Genomic DNA, 16,256 nt, shown 5'->3' with positions numbered 1-16,256 from the left:
TGGAGCAGTGTCTCATTGAGAAAATTTACCTGCTGTTTGGTTACAGTATCATTTGAGATCCTGCGTGCGCCTTCAAACTTTATGTACTGTACCAGCTGTTTGGATGTTGTTGGTGAAATGTTCTGTCTGTGCCCGTATTCTTATCCCTGATCGTTGCAGCTGATTGGAGAAATGCTGTGGAATTTTAGCCAGCAGTCAGTCTAAATTCTTTTAACTGTTCATTTCCATGTGTCTTCATAATAAAGTTATTTAACAAGGTAATTCTGTTTACAAATCTTCAACAAATCAACATGTTTGTTTTGATAAAATACCTAAATACTTTTTACCATTAGAAGGTGAAAAGTGATATGAAGGTGGTTTTTCTGGAGAGGAGTTAGGGGAGGGGAAAACTTGGAAATCTGGACTCAATAGTTAAGATCATAAGAGGATTCAGGTTGGGACAGACCTCAGGAGGTCACTTAGTTTGATTTCCTGCTTAAAGCAGGTTGCTTACGTCTTTGCCTGGTGTTGTAACCTAAGGATGGAGGCTGCACAACTTCTCTGGGCTTGACTGTCCTTATTTTGAAAATAGATCCAGTTTGAACCTCTCTGCAAGAACCTGTTTTTTTGCTGAATTGCTTATAATTCCTATGTACCTACATTTCAGTGTGATTATGTTGTCATTTTGTTTTCATTCTCATGGACTGCTGCCATCTGCAAATACTGCCTGCAGATATGAGCGTTGCACACTAGTGCTGTTTTTCTTCCTACTTTTTGTCTTCAATGCTGTTCCAAAATAGATCTGGTGATTACAACTGATGCTGGACTCTTCTAGCAGAAGTAAAAGCAGGTGGGAGGTGATATATAATTACCTTGTCTTGTAGGCACTGATTGTGCCGAAAGACTTAAGGAGGAAATATATTTCTGGTAACTAAGCCACGCCAGAATCACAATAGATTTATTGTTTTTCTTTGTAAAATAGTATTCATGTCCCAAGACGTGGTTCATGTTTTATACCGAGCTACAGCCTGTGCAATTATGCTGAAGATCAGATCTATAGGTTTAAAGGAGCTCTGAATTATTTCTCTGTGCATAGTTCTTCACTGAGAAACTATAACTTCTGTCAAAGGGAGGTTTTTATGATGGAAAGTCTTTTCTTCTTCTTGGCTTACACTGTTCTACATAGCTTCTTTCCTTTCCTATGATTCTTTAGATAGCGTTATTCCCAAAGGAGAAGTAGATCCTTTGCTTCGTTGGTATGCATAGGGGTAACTCTTCTGGACAGACTTTGAAAAACAGAAATATTTGTGAGCAAAACAGAAAGAGCTGGGAAACTAAGCAGTTTCCAACTCCAGTACAGACATAACCCCGAGGACGGGTCTCAAACCAGGAGCCCATCCCCATGTGTGCATGTTGTCCTGGGTCATTCTCCATCTCAGGGATGCAGCTGGTGTTTCCTTGGGGGATCTGGCCGTGGTGCTGAACTGGTTCTGCTGGGAGGTTCATCGACATGGGTATTTTCAAGCAGTCTGTGCCTTCGAGCCCACCTGGGATAATTTTGAGTTGTTCTACTTCCAGTGTTTGAAATTATGTTGTTCAGAGTTGCGTGACCAGCAACAACATGCAAATTGTCATTTATTTTGTTGCCAAGAATCTGTATTCCTTTCCCTGGGTACTCCATTGCAACCTAGGATAGGATTCCAGCCTTTCAGCAGCCAGATATCATTGTTCTAATAGTAGGGTACTAGGGCTTCATAAATCCTGAAATTCTAATTGTGTGGCATTTTCACTATCTAAAAATCATCCATATGAGACATATTAACTAACTGTCTCAATCTGGCCAAGATCTACAGGCATAATCAAGTTGTTGTGAGTGCATATGCACCCATTTTCTGCAATGTAATGTGTATGCTGAGCCCTTACACTTTAAGCTTTATTTGGTCTGGGCATAGTTGTTTGCTTGAGCAGCTGTGGCTCACTTTCTAGTCACTAATGCCCCATGAAAGTCTATGAACACACTACTGAAGACTGCTACAGTGAGTGCTGACTCTTCTTCTCTCCCTCTCCCCAATGCTACTTTCTGTAGCTCTATTTTGCGAATAATCTGTTTTACTGTTAGTATATCAGTAATGTGACCATTATATTACAGCTGGACTCTGCAGAGGGATTGGCAAAGCAGCCGCTTGGTTACTTTAGACAGGTAATGCGAAGGTCCAACCGAGATATGTAACCCTGAATGTGTCGTCTTGCTGTTCTTGAGTACTCTTCTATATTTGAATCGCTGTTTCGGAGTCTGGTCATGAGCTACAGTTTTCCAGCTTCTGCTCTTACTTTGTAAGCAATGTTTTGCTGAAATAAATCTGGATGCTAGAAAAGTTCCTCCTCAACCAGTTTGTCCCATTGAGGTCTGCTACATTCCAGTGTACCATTAGGAGCTATGTTCTGAGAAATTACTTGTTTGAGAAATAACTTATACTATACCAATATTTTTCCCTCCATGTAGGGCTGGAACCATTTGTGCATGTAGTGAAAAGCCTGCCTAAATGAAGCCAGTATTTGACCAGTAATCATTTGTTTTTCTGTCAAATAGCTTATATGAATCAATACAAAAACATAGTGGTGAGAAGAGAGAAATGCATGAAAGCACAATGCAACAGTGGCAACAGGACCCAGACATTCCCTGGGGAGATGGGAGGCATTGCTGCTCCAAGTGAGAACAAAAGCTGCTGCCTTTTCCGTGGATTGTAACGTGCTAGGAGTCAGTCACAGTAACCTACCAACTGTTACCTTCATACACACTTTATTACAGCAGATATTGTTTGGTCTCCGTTATGATAACATGTTTTAAAGGTTTAACACTTTGTACCTTGAGGGTGTCAGTACACTTCGCAATTATGAAGTTATTAAATTCAGCCATACCCAAGGGATCTTCTTTCTCTGTGTTACAGATTGTGAAGAAAGATAAAAACGTGAAATGATGTCCTAAAGATCACATTAAATCTGGAGAAGCATATAGGAACAGGATCCATATTTGTTAATTACCAGCTTGGTGCTTTTACAATGAATTTTCACTTGATAAAGTCCAGCCCTGACCATGTGGCTATCTCACTGACTTGAGGACATGTTCAGGCGATAAAAATCTTTTGACTGTCTCTTGCAAGGGATTGAATTATGTTCCAAGAAAGGCAAGTGTTATGAAGATCTCGGTGATGCCAAGAGAACTCCAGTCCATATAAAGCACCTACAAACTGAGAAAAAAACCACCAACCTTTCCATGTATTGCTGGTGCCTGACTTAGGGTCAGCAGCGTGATTTAATTGCATCCTTACGGACTGCAACTTTGTTTTTCTCATCGCAAATAACATTGCGCAGTTTGTATTGTTGCATTTAAACTCCCTCTAGTGGATTGGATCAGAAATGACCTACCAATGCGAGCACACGGCTTAAAAAAGAAAAACGGGTCCAAACTACAAATACCAGCAGCGCTCAGCACAGTTGAAAGAGGACCCAGGACACACCTCTCAATTTTATACTAGAAAATATCTCTAAAGCCTTTTATTTCTCATCTATGGCAGTAAAAGCCCATGGGAGACAAAGCATTTTGGAAAGGCATTTTGAAATATCTCTGGATTTGCTTGATTTATTTATTTATTTATTAAATTCGGTGGGTGGCCCTTTCTACCTCACAGCAGAGTGACAGTGAAAGAAGGACCCAGACCTTTAATCTTGTTTTGCAGCGGATTTAGCAGAAAGCAGCTGCGGCAGCCTAGAAATCAGCATGGAAAAAATCCTGAAAACAGAGCTGAAAACTTCTGTTCTGAAGGCATTTGGAAGCTCGGGAGGAGGATACATTAGCCAAGGCCAAGCTTATGAAACAGACAGTGGACGAGTATTTGTTAAAGTCAACCACAAACCGAAGGTAACTGCTAGCAGATATTTAACTACTAATATTATTGGATGTAGAGAGCTTTGCTTTTAAAAGCACCTGATTGTTAATAATTTAGAATTCTGCATTTTCAGGCTGACTTCTAATTATTCAAATTTTTCTTTCAATTTTCTTTTAAAAGCTGTAGTCTATTTTATAGCAAGTATTAAAGCAGCAGGTTTGGTTAATGCAAAATGGGAGGTAATGCAATGGGGTAAACATCAACAACAGGAATTGGCATTGCAATATGTAAAAAAACCAAACCAAACCAAAAAACTACACAAAAAACCAAACAAAACACAAAAGGCTGAGTATAGAGCTGTTATTGTAGCACATAGTTTGGAAAAGCCGAAAGCTGAATTTGCATTCAGTGCATTTCTTTCCATGTTTCAGTTGAGAGGATAGAATAGTGGGAGGGACGGATGAAAGAGGCTGCCAGTGCTAACACTCATGTATTATTTTTAAAGCTACAGGGGTTTCAAATTTCCGCTTTGCTTTTTGCATTTCTAGCAGTAAGATTCTTGCTCTTGACTTTTTTATTATGAAACGAGTACAGTACTCAATTGCTTGTTGTAACACCACAGGGTATCAGAAATTTACTTTGCAATATTAAAAACTTCTTAAAGCTGCTGCGAAGAGCAGCATCTTCACTTCAAAAATCCAGAGTACAGGCTTAATATTTGTACCGTCATCTCCATCTGGTGGCCGTTGACCTGCATGGAAAGGAGAACCAGTTTAGGGAGTCAGTCAGTCTTCTACGTCATTTAGTAGTGGTCGTCTGTGGTTTTGAAGGAGGTGGTGTTGGTTGTTATCCTCAGAGATGTTGTTATGTCTGAGTAGTTTGGTGTGTCCGTAAGCAACTGGAAATCATGATGAAATGCAACATAGTTGGAATTAATTGTGGAGGAAAAATAAGTTGGAATTAAGTACTCAAGTCTCCCTGTGTGGACTGAAGCCTTGCTGCAGCTACATTCTTCCATCAAGATAAATTAACTCCTTGTAACTTTGTAAACAAGGCTATTTTTCCAGAGTACTTGCTGCGGGTGTCCATAGTTTAGCTCAAGGATATTTTTATTCCTTGACAGGCCAGAAAAATGTTTCTAGGGGAAATGGCAAGTTTGGAAGCTATTCAGGAAACCAATATTGTGAGAGTGCCTCAGCCTATTAAAGTAATTGACCTGCCTGAAGGAGGAGCAATGTTTGTCATGGAGTACCTGAAGATGAAGAGCCTCAACAAGTATGTCCATACATGTCTTTTTATTATGTTTTGGGGCATATTTTCTCATATCTTACTGTCGCAAAGCTTCATGAGAAGAACCTCGCTAATCTCTCAGAGACAGAGCTTATATCTGTCAAGGTCCATGTTTGTGTGTATATGTACAAATTAAAATGACGTATATGTGTATTTGTATATGTGTGTGTATACACACTCCTTCCCCATATTTTGCTCTTCCCTGATGCTGTACCTGCAGTAGAAATGACGTATGGTTGCCAGCCTAGAGCTTTGTGGGCTGGTGCACATGTGCTGAGATGCTGCTGAAGTGAATGTGTGATAATGGCTGAGTTTAGCCCATCTTTCCCTCGTGGGATTTTTCATTTGAGTTTCCTTTCCCAGCTGGTAAGTTTTCTTTAAACTTATAGACTTCTTATGTCTTTGAAACCTCCAATCCATCCTACTGCTTCTAGGGAAGATTTTCTCATGTCTTCTTGGTTGCAATTTCAAATTAATTATTTTCTACCCATTCTGGGCATGGAGAAGAAATAAGTTTTCTTCCTTGCAGTTCCGGTTCAGGTATCTTATATGCAATATTTTGGTTTTTAGTTGTCTGTTTTCTGCATTAAGCAACCTCAACTCAGTGCTTGCTTGTGACTTCTTTATAGACTTACCATTTTTATTGCTGTTCAACTGAACTCAGTGTATGAGGCCCAGAAGTAGACACAGTGCTCTGTTCTCAGCTTATTAGTGTGGAACTGATAAGGAGGATTGCTTGATCCTCCTGCACTCTGTGCTCCTGTTCATACAGCTTTGTGCTCTCTTTACCTTTCTTGCTAGAGCATTGACTTCTGATCTGTTACAACACCTTTCTCCAGAGTTGTTGTCTAGTCCTTTGCTCTGTGTTATGTACTTGTGAAGTTGATTAAGGTTCTATGTTTGCCAAAAATAAACTTGGTCATATGAAATTGAGATTTTTTTTTTTGGCCCTGTAATATTTAATTCATTTGTCTTGTTTCAGTTTTGTTTTATTTTTTGATCCTACAGATATTCTGCAAAACTTGGAGAGCAGATGGCAGATCTTCATCTTTATAACCAGAAACTTGGAGAGAAACTGAAAAAGGAGGGAAACACAGTTGGTAGAGTATTGATATCATTTACTAAACCAAAAATGAAATAATTCATTTGGCAGTGGTAGAGTATTGCATTACAAGTTTAATGAATGGTTAAAGTCCATACTGGGACACTGTTTCATGAGATATGCCTGTCTTGTCCCTATGCCACACTTCTCAAATGTACATTATATACACAGGACCTATAATTGCTATTATAATTTTTAAACATATCATTTTAACCTTGACAAAACTAAATTAATTTATTTTTAGTTGTTCATTTTGTATAGTCTTTGTTGTATAAAATTATGCTAATACTATAATTTATTAGCTTTCAACATTTCATAAGTCAAACTGAAAATTTGGACTAAGGGAGTTCTTTGCATCTTTAGAGAGGGTTGTGACCACAAAATAAATGTAACATGGCTTAACATTTTCTGTGCCTCTTCTCTGAAATTTAGTTCTGTTGCAAACTTTACTATGTAAGGATCTTGAAACTCCCAATATTTATTTCCTTTCTTAGGTAAAGGAGCAGGTCACTCAGAGTCTCAGTATGTGGATAAGTTTGGATTCCATACAACCACTTGCTGTGGTTATATACCACAGGTATGTTCTATGCTTGTGAAAGCCAACATGTACTCATATAATTCTATAAACTCTTTATAGAAAAGCTTGTTTTATTTATCTTCAGCTTTACAATCACAGTTTTGCCTTCACTGTTTCATTTTGACCTGACAATGAAAGGAATATGATGGCTATTCCATGCGTGTAGCTTGCTATAGAAATTGTGGTGGTTCTTTAGTTTGGTGATAATTGATAAAATAAGTCTCCCTTCACAAACCATGTATTGGTTTTGTATTTTCTAAACCCCTACTATTTTGATCTGAAGTGGCAAAATCTACTCCCTTTAGAGGTTCTCATCTTTTAACATGTCACATAAGACACTGGAAAATGCTCTCAGAGAGAAATCACAGAATCGACTGGGTTGGAAAAGACCTCAGAGATCATCCAGTCCAACCTTTGGTCCAACTCCAGTCCATTGACTAGATCATGGCACTAAGTGCCATGTCCAATCTCAGTTGAAAAACCTCCAGGGACGGTGAGTCCAGCACCTCCCTGGGCAGCCATTCCAATCCTGACCACTCTCTCTGCAAAGAATTGCTTTCTAATCTCCAGCCTAAATTTCCCCTGGTAGAGTTGAAGCCCATGGCCCCTTGTCCTATTGCTGACTGCCTGGGAGAAGAGACCAATCCCCACCTGGCTAGAACTGCCCTTCAGGTAGTTCTAGAGAGTGCTGAGCTCACCTCTAAGCCTCCTCTTCTCCAGACTAAACAAGCCCAGCTCCCTCAGCCTCTCCCCATAGCTCTTGTGTTCAAGTCCCTTCCCCAGTCTTGTTGCTCTTCTCTGGACCCGCTCCAGCACTTCAATCTCTTTCCTGAACTGAGGGGCCCAGAACTGAACACAATACTCCAGGTGTGGCCTCCCCAATGCAGAGTACAGGGGAAGGATCACTGCCCTTGTCCTGCTGGCCATGCTATTTTTGATACAGGACAGGATACCGTTGGCCTTCTTGGCCACCTGGGCACACTGTTGGCTCATGTTGAGCTTCCTGTCCATTAGTCCCCCCAGGTCCCTTTCTGTCTGACTGCTCTCCAGCCACTCTGTGCCCAGCCTGGAGCGCTGCAGGGGGTTGTTGTGGCCAAAGTGCAGGACCTGACACTTGGCCTTGTTGAATTTCATCCCATTGGAATCAGTCTCATATCTCATGTTAAAGACAACCCCACTGAAGCATGGAAGAGAGCTTCACTCCCACTTTTCCCTCCCCGCCCCAAATCAACGAAATGTCTAATAACATTTTACATAGGTTATAATAACATTGTCTTGGCCACTGTGTCAGTATCAAACATTTTAACTTGGTATCTTTTAATATGTATTATCAGTACTGATTATGTAGATGTTAAAATTGTTTATTACAAACCTCTGTATCATATTTTCTAGGTGAATGAATGGCAGAGCGATTGGCCTTCCTTCTTTATTCGTCACCGACTCCAAGCTCAGTTGGATTTGATTGAAAAAGATTATGGAGATAGAGAAGCCAGAGAGCTTTGGTCACAGCTAAAAGTATGAACCATGTCTTAAAACTGTTTTTTAGAATGTTAAAAGATAGGTATCAGTGCAATTTTAAATGTGTTTTAGAATAGATTTACATAGCTTTTCATGAACAGCAGTAACTGGACTAGCTTCCCGGGTGGTGAATGTCAGGAGGATGGAGCCAGGTTCTTCTCGGTGACAACCAATGGCAGGACAAGGGGTAATGGGTTCTAACTGGAACACAAAAGGTTCCACTTAAATTTGAGAAGAAACTTCTTCTCATTAAGGGTGACAGAACACTGGCCCAGGCTGCCCAGGGAGGTTGTGGAGTCTCCTTCTGTGCAGACATTCCAACCCGCCTGGACACCTTCCTGTGTAACCTCATCTGGGTGTTCCTGCTCCATGGGGGGATTGCACTGGATGAGCTTTCCAGGTCCCTTCCAATCCCTGACATTCCGTGATTCTGTGGTCCAACAACAGTATCAGCTGAAAACAATTCATGTTGCTCTTCAGTTTTTTAATAAATAGTGAAAATAAACCTGTTATTCAGCACTGACACTTATTTCTTAGAATACAGTTATAAGGTGGTAAATCCTATCTAAGAACTTACTCTTACAGCATAGGTAAGATTCTGCTGCCAATGCAGGTGTTTTTTTTCCATTAGTCCAGGCTCACAGCTTGGGCTGTGTTACATGTCACACTCCAGGCAGCACTTAGGAAACAGCCAGGAATGTCCTCCTCTGCAAGCTCTGCTTCACAAATTTGTTCCTTAATCCCGGTTAATTGGTACAGGTATTTACTGCTGCCCTTTTTCCTACTGAAACCTTTTAATTGAAATGAAATTGATTTTATATTTCTTGTGACAGCCAATCCTATCCATATCTAGACACAATACATTAATACTAGATGTTGACACTAGACTTGTCAGTTAAATGTTTTGCTAAGCTCTGTGAAGAACAATCAAGAACATTTATTACTGGCTTACAATTTAGATTTATGCTTTTAGCCATTAACTTCAAAAACAACCTATGAGGGCCGAGAACATGCAATATTTGACCAGCTTAGTGTCTTATATAGTACAGTACTTTATTTTATTTCATATTTTCTTCAAAACTCTTTAATAGTTACTTGTTTTTTCATCTTTTTTCAGCCCAAGATTCCTGAAATGTTCTGTGACATAGAAGTTGTTCCTGCTCTCCTGCATGGGGACCTGTGGGCAGGAAATGTGGCTGAGGATGATTCGGGGCCAATTATCTTTGACCCTGCTTGCTTCTACGGCCATTCAGAATTTGAACTGGCCATTGCTGGGATGTTTGGTGGGTTTAGCAGCTCTTTTTTCTCCGCCTATCACAGTAAAATACCCAAAGCTCCAGGATTTGAGAAGCGAAACAAGTTGTATCAGCTCTTTAATTACATAAATCACTGGAATCACTTTGGGACAGGGTACAGGGGGTCTACCCTAAACGTAATGAGGAAACTTCTAAAGTAACCAGAAAGGTTTGAGAAATTCTGACATGGTCACTTAGTAATGAACAGTCCGTGCTTATCAGAAGTAACACAAACTAGGAATTAATGTTGATGCTAAAACACCTGACGTGTAAAAGGCTTAGCACACTTGGGAGCCTCACTAAATGTTAACAGTGATTGTGTAATTTTTAACTTATACACTTGTTTACTAGCACAGATTCATTCTCTGCTGAAGGAAAAGGCTGGATTGTTTGTGAAGACTTCCCTAGGTTGGAAAGTAGCATCAGTCAGTCTGACCTTACTCTCTGTAGATCTTACTTCTCAGCGGCAGCATTTCCACAGTTGTTTGCACCTTGGAACTTGTGCTGCTCTCTCAGCAGTTCCTCACTGAGAAATACTGATACGTGGTTGTGGTGCTGAAGGTATTAACTAGTTCCTTACTTCTCCCCTTTTTTGTTCTGTTGTCATTTTCTGTCTCTGTTTCCATCCCTTTTCCTATTTATTTTTCTGTTGTCTTTCCCATGTTAACTGTCCTGATCCAAAATTCAAATGTGATTCTGTGAATCTGAAAACATTCTTTTGATTTAAAGAGTAGACAGGGCCCTTTGGACTGCACTTGGTACCCATCTAATTAATTAAAATGCATAATATTTATTTTAATTTAATGCACTTTACTTACAGGCTTTTGGTTTTCTCTTCGTATGAGAAACTAAATTACAGTGGTATTTCTTAAAAGGGGTATCTCTGTAGGTCCTTGGTAATTAACTGTATGGTCAGAATGTAGGTTGTTAGCACACAATTTGATAACATATCATAGTTTTAGTATGATATTTTAGTGTGTTATACTATGATAGTAACATTTAAATAACTTTGTAAAAAGATAGCAAAAAGTGTGAGAGAGAATGAGTGTTTTGATGACAAGAAAGCATCTACTGCTGCTGTGTTGGTTGGTACTTGATGTATTTTCAATTTTCTAAAGTAATATACAGTAGGCAAAGCTAGTCTGTTCTGCCACTGCTGGATTAATGAAGGAACGGTGTCAAATTGCATGGCTTTATAATGTTTTAAAATATTCCTAACTGCTTTATTTTTACAGAAAACATAGGCAATGAGAATTTGGGGAGAAAACTGTGCAAGAAAGATATTGGCATAGAATATGAGCTACAGTACATTAACAAATCCATGTTTTTTTAATGGCAGAAAATGGTAAAGAAAGATGTAAGTGCAGTCCAACCAATGCTTATGTGAATCAGAAAATATGAATAGGAATGACTGAACTTATGTATTTAGACTTCAGATGGTTGTCATGTTTTATACTCAAAATGTTTTATTCAGAAATATATGTTTAAGCTTATTTCAGCTTTAAATGGCTGTGATATAAAGATTTCATAGACCCTAAAGTTAGATGTTGTAATTTATGCTATTTAAAAATGCATTTAATTCTCTGTAAATATAATACAAATAGTTAAAAATGTTTACTTCTTTTGAATCTGCACTACCATTAGGGGAAGTTGTTACAGTGTGGTTATAACACTTAATACAATTATAAGAGTGGAAAAGTGGAATAATAGAGTTAGAATACAACTGAAATAGTAGCTGATGGCTGGAAGACCAGATCTGAGAAAACAGCAAAGTGCATGTGTACTAGTGTTTATTAATGTCAACAGAAATACATGTTATTACCTTGGAAAGTACATGTGAACTTAAGATTCCTCCTCAAATAAAATACTTGCCTTGCAGAAGCCAGGCATTTGTGTGATTGCAATTTGTGTTAACGAGCTTGGCCCTGAAGATGTTTGGATGTGGAGGGAGTTGCTGGTTACTGGGAAACAGAAGTTACCTGTCCTATTCTTCCTCAATTTTCTTTACAATCAATGGAAATGAGCATTTCTGAAAGTGACTCATCTCAACCTGAGTGCCCATTTTAGTTTGTCAGTCAGTCTGATCCTTCAGGTCATCTTTTTACTTAATAGAAAATGAACTTGAGGTGACTTGGCAAATGTCTGCTTTAGCCCAACTGCAGTTGTCTAGTGGTGGTGGTGTGTCCAGAGAGAAGTGGAAAAGCAGTGCTGCTACCTGGTGAGATATCCAGTAAAGCGTGTGGGGAAGAGTGGATGGAAACAGGGTATGTCTTGGGCTGAAATATGACAAAATCGCTTCCTGAGGAGGCAAAAGGGGAAGAGTCTGGCATGAGGGACTGTAACTAATGTGAGGGGGCAGCCGTTCCTTGAGTCTGCCCACTCCCTTCCCTAAGCCAGTTGTAGCTTTCAGCGTTCAAACTTTGTTTCCAGAATTCTATATGATTTATCAAAGTCGACAATTAACCATGCAATTCTATGTTTGGGCATGGATGGGGTAAGAAACGGAGAAGGTGATGGATGACGATGTAATCCCGTTGTCTTCCACACCCCTTTTACAACCCGTGCAAAATGACCTGAGGGGCAAATTCGGGACGGGGCAGAGCTTGCGCTACCGGCCGAGGGGGGCGAAGGGGAGCGTTTTCCCCCCTCACTGAAGAAACGCCAACCCGCGGCAGAGGACGGGCCCCACAAACCTCAGCCGCCTTTCTCTCCCCTCGGCCGCCCGCCCAGCGGCAGAGGGCGGGCCCGCGCGCAGCTGTCTCTCAGCCTTTGGTCCCGCGCGGCGCCCCGTAGCAGGCAGGCTGCGCGCGCGGGCCGTCTCTGGAGCGCAGCGGCGGCTGTCAGGGTAAGATGCGCGGGAGCTGCCGGGGTCGTCGCTCGTCGTCCCCGCTGTTGTCTTCGCCACCTCCGGGGGCTACCTGTGGTGTGGGGCGGCGGGGGAGGGCCGGGCCGGGCCTCCGCTCCGCGGCACTCAGCGGGGAGGGGCGCGGTGAGGGCCGCATGGTGGCGGGCGGGGCCGGGCCGGGGCTGTGAGGAGCGGCGGTGTCTCCTGAGGGAGGAGCGGCCGCGGGGAGGGGTCGCCTCAGCCCGGCGGGAGCGACAGCGCGACTGAGGCGCTGCTGCTCTGCCCAGCTCCTGCGGGCGTGGCTTTGGGCGAGATGGATGGAGCGGAGCCGGAGGAAGGCAGTAACCAGGAGGTCGATGTCACCACCACGAGGAGTATGCTGGAGAGTTTCACGGAGAGTCAGGAGGTCCGGGAGCTCATCGGCAACCTGAGGGGAGCCTTTGGGGATCTGGTGACTCGAGAGATGGCCACAGAAAAATTCATAGGTAAGCACAGCATCCAAAGGGAGCGTGTTCGTATGTCGCTTAAAGGAGCTGGTTACCCGAAAATGACTAAAATACCGATTTTAGAGTATCGATAATGCTAGAACCTTATCAACAGGTAGTTTAGAATTAATTTTTTACTGATTTTCCACATATATATTCCATTATTACACAGTATTTAACTACTGTAACTAAACCCCCCCAGGTCCTTGATTTATGAAATTTGAATTCTGACTCATGTTTAGCCTCCAGTTTCCTGTTCAAATGCAGGCGGTAATTTAGTTGAAGTTTGTATTCCTCTCAAATAAAGCCATTTTATACCTAATTACTTGTTAAATGCATACATTTTGAGTTTCAAAGTTGTAATTTCTTATTTTTACTTTTATATTTCATAGGAAATATGAAGGGCAGCTGATTCCATGCAGATCATGGAGTTGTCTCTGAGTGGAGGCAACTTGAGGTTTTATGCCATGTCATGAAAGCTATTCTGCTTCTAGACCTCAGCTGAATATAGAAGTAGAATAATTATGTGCAGGTGGCAGTGCCCTAGGTAATTAGCCTGTTATAATGCACACCTGTGTATTGGATCCAATATTCTGACCGGTTCATTTGCAGAAGTTAATTCAAAGTTTCACATATTTACAGATCAAATTAAGTGGACTAGCATTTTGCAAGTACTTTTGCAAAAATGGTGAAATTGCAAAAACTTCATGTCAAAATACTGATCGAGGGTCTGTGTTTTTGACAAAAAGAATCTAAGTAGGCAACCAATAGACCAGAAGCTCCCAAATTCGGAAATCTGACCCTGTGGAAGTTACTCAGTAGTATTATTATACTTGATTGACTTAACTGACTGTTCCATCTGAGGAGGTTAATGATGAATATGTATCTGATCAGAAAGAAGTAGTAAGAGCACTCATATTTGTGTTGATCATTAAGTATCACAGGTGAACTGCTAGACTTGATGGGGTAGAAGAGCCATTACTGAAAAAATCTGTCTGAAAGGCCATCAGCTCCAACCGACCATCTTGCTATGCCTCTCTTTTATATCATGCATACTGTCTCAGTGCATTTAAATTGTATTTATGAGCTTTCTGCATACATATAGTTGTCCAGTAAACAAAGCATTAATATGCTTAAAACTGCACATGTTGTTCAGTGTTTGGTGATAATATTTAGTGCCATAAGGTATTATTTGATCTTTTTTGGGCAAAATGTCGCAAATGTGGTAAAAGGCTAAATGTGTGAGATATAATGTGGAAGCTTAGGGAATACCTTTAATCCATATGCAGATAACACAATAATGATCAGCTGCAGAGGATTTTAGCGCAGGTCTCCAAAGCATTCACGAAAACACGTGATGCTCATTTTTTTGGTGAACTGTTAGAAACAGAAATTGGGAAGATAGTTTAACCTGCAACTATAATTTTGTAGGAAAATTTAGGAAGATTTTTTTTGAAATAATAGCATTAGAAGAACTTTTTTTCATTCCCTTCAGCGTTTAGATTGGGCTTTCACTTTAGATTGCCGGATTGTGATCTGGGAAAACTGGCAAGCTGAGGCATTTGCTGTTAAATTGTTGCTTTAAGTGTTGATGGAATTTCTTGTATTCACTATTTCTGCTATTTGTATGCAGCGTAAAGTATCATTAATTATGATGGGAAGTTAGCAATGATTAGGAGCTCAGGCTTCCCTCTTGGTAGAAGACAGCACCATGGTATCCCAGGGGAGCTGTGCAAGTTAGTGCAAGGGTATTGTTGGACTGGCTGGTGGCTTGAAAGTGGTTTTGCAGTGTCATCCGCTGGTCAACTACAGCACTGCTGAAGTTATGTCTCAAATCTAAGTGTTGATGTGACAAGTGGAGAAAGGGGATAGAGAGCAAAATTATTGGAGAGAAACAAATGCAGAAAAAGGAGAGGTAAAGCTGATATTTTAGATTTCTAATTAAAAAGATAAGAATAGAACAGTGTGTAAAAGTGGGATTCCCTGTGTTAGTGAAGAAGATGTGAACAGCAAGGCGGAAAGGTGGAAAGCAGCATTCTGGTTGCTGTGTGAGTAGGAGTGCTGTGTAAAGCTGGTACACCTGGAATAGCTACAGTCTATAGTGGTTTAATGGTCTCCATTTGCAGAGTTCCATCAGAAAATGATGTGCTGAGGAAAGGAGGGGTGCAAAGAGCTCTGTGGGGAAGGACAGGAACAAACAGAGGGATTGCTTTTTTCATCTACCTGTGGGATTTGTCCACAGTAATTTGAGAGACTCCTGGAAGGGAGGTGATGATTCAGTGTAGTTTAAATGATTGCACTACAGAAGGGGACAGACTGCATTTTTACAGTGTAGTTTTCGTACTTTTTGATGCCTCTTACAGCTGGTGGCAGCAAGGATACTGAAATCTTAAGCTAAATCTGTCTAGAATCAGGGTTGTATCTCACAAGTGATGTCTGTAAGGACCCTTAATTTGAATAGCTTATCACAGATATATTTTCCTTTTCAGGTATAATGGACAAGTACCAGGAGCAACCTCACTTGCTGGATCGCCACTTAGGTAGGAATGTCATCTTTAAATATTTTTTGTTTATATACCTGAAAATCTGTTAAACTAGAAGGTCCATATTTGCATTACAGGATTGCTGTGGTTGATATTACATGACTACTATCTCCCTCTTCAGTATTGGAAGTATGAGAAACTGTAAGCTAACTGCATGTAGTCTCACTTTTTTTTCCTCTCCTTTCGTTAGAGTGGATGATGAATTCATTGTTGGACATAGCACGGGACAAGGGATCTCCTCCCCTGCTTGTTCACCTGGCTTTTAAATTTCTTTACATCATTACAAAGGTAAAAACCCCCAGATTTAACATTCTGTAATTGAAATGTGCACATTGCCAATATTTTCTTTGTTGTTTAAATAACTTTTAAAAATTTCACATTTTCAAAAATAGTGATATAAATAAATAAAAAAGTAATTGCTTAATGCAATGAAATGTTTTAAACTGTACTGTGAAATATCAGTCCTATTTTTTATGGTTTATGTAATAGTTTATGTTATTTAATGATCCAGATCAGTAAAAATCGAGGTCTGAATGTAAAATATTTGCAGACATTGAGATACTGAGGGATAAAACAAGAGTCATAGTGTTAAAAAAAGGAGTAAAGCATGGTGAAAAATGAGATGGATTGTGGAATTTCCATCAGAGTGTAAGAGGACAGTTTTTGACAGTGAAGGTTGAGCACTGGGATAGATTGCTCAGAGAGGCTGTGGAGTCTCCATCCCTGGAGATGCTG

General features: G+C 40.4%; 2 protein-coding genes across 4 annotated transcripts in view; both read left to right on the top strand.

Annotated features, from left to right (window-relative positions):
- Positions 1–254: 254 nt before the first annotated feature.
- FN3K (fructosamine 3 kinase) lies at positions 255–11,533 on the top strand. The gene is made up of 6 exons (XM_005503164.3): positions 255–3,898; positions 4,990–5,141; positions 6,165–6,256; positions 6,753–6,835; positions 8,228–8,350; positions 9,471–11,533. The coding sequence occupies exons 1-6, from the start codon at positions 3,758–3,760 to the stop codon at positions 9,807–9,809; spliced, it is 930 nt and encodes a 309-aa protein (XP_005503221.1). The 5' UTR covers positions 255–3,757; the 3' UTR covers positions 9,810–11,533.
- Positions 11,534–12,342: 809 nt separating this feature from the next.
- Positions 12,343–16,256, top strand: part of TBCD (tubulin folding cofactor D) — a 116,911-nt gene continuing 112,997 nt past the window's right edge. For 2 of the 3 annotated variants that reach the window (XM_065034601.1, XM_065034600.1), the window contains exons 1-4: positions 12,343–12,493; positions 12,781–12,978; positions 15,468–15,518; positions 15,712–15,809. In XM_065034601.1, coding sequence (XP_064890673.1) covers positions 12,807–12,978; positions 15,468–15,518; positions 15,712–15,809 — 321 coding nt within the window. In that variant the 5' untranslated portion in view covers positions 12,343–12,493; positions 12,781–12,806. The remainder of the gene's footprint in view (positions 12,494–12,780; positions 12,979–15,467; positions 15,519–15,711; positions 15,810–16,256) is intronic. The other variant, XM_065034602.1, reaches the window with a different exon arrangement.

The sequence above is a fragment of the Columba livia genome, chromosome 18, assembly GCF_036013475.1.
Source record: "Columba livia isolate bColLiv1 breed racing homer chromosome 18, bColLiv1.pat.W.v2, whole genome shotgun sequence".
Lineage (NCBI taxonomy): Eukaryota > Metazoa > Chordata > Aves > Columbiformes > Columbidae > Columba > Columba livia.
The sequence above is the reverse complement of the archived record's forward strand: the minus strand, read 5'-3'. Positions and strand labels throughout refer to the sequence as shown.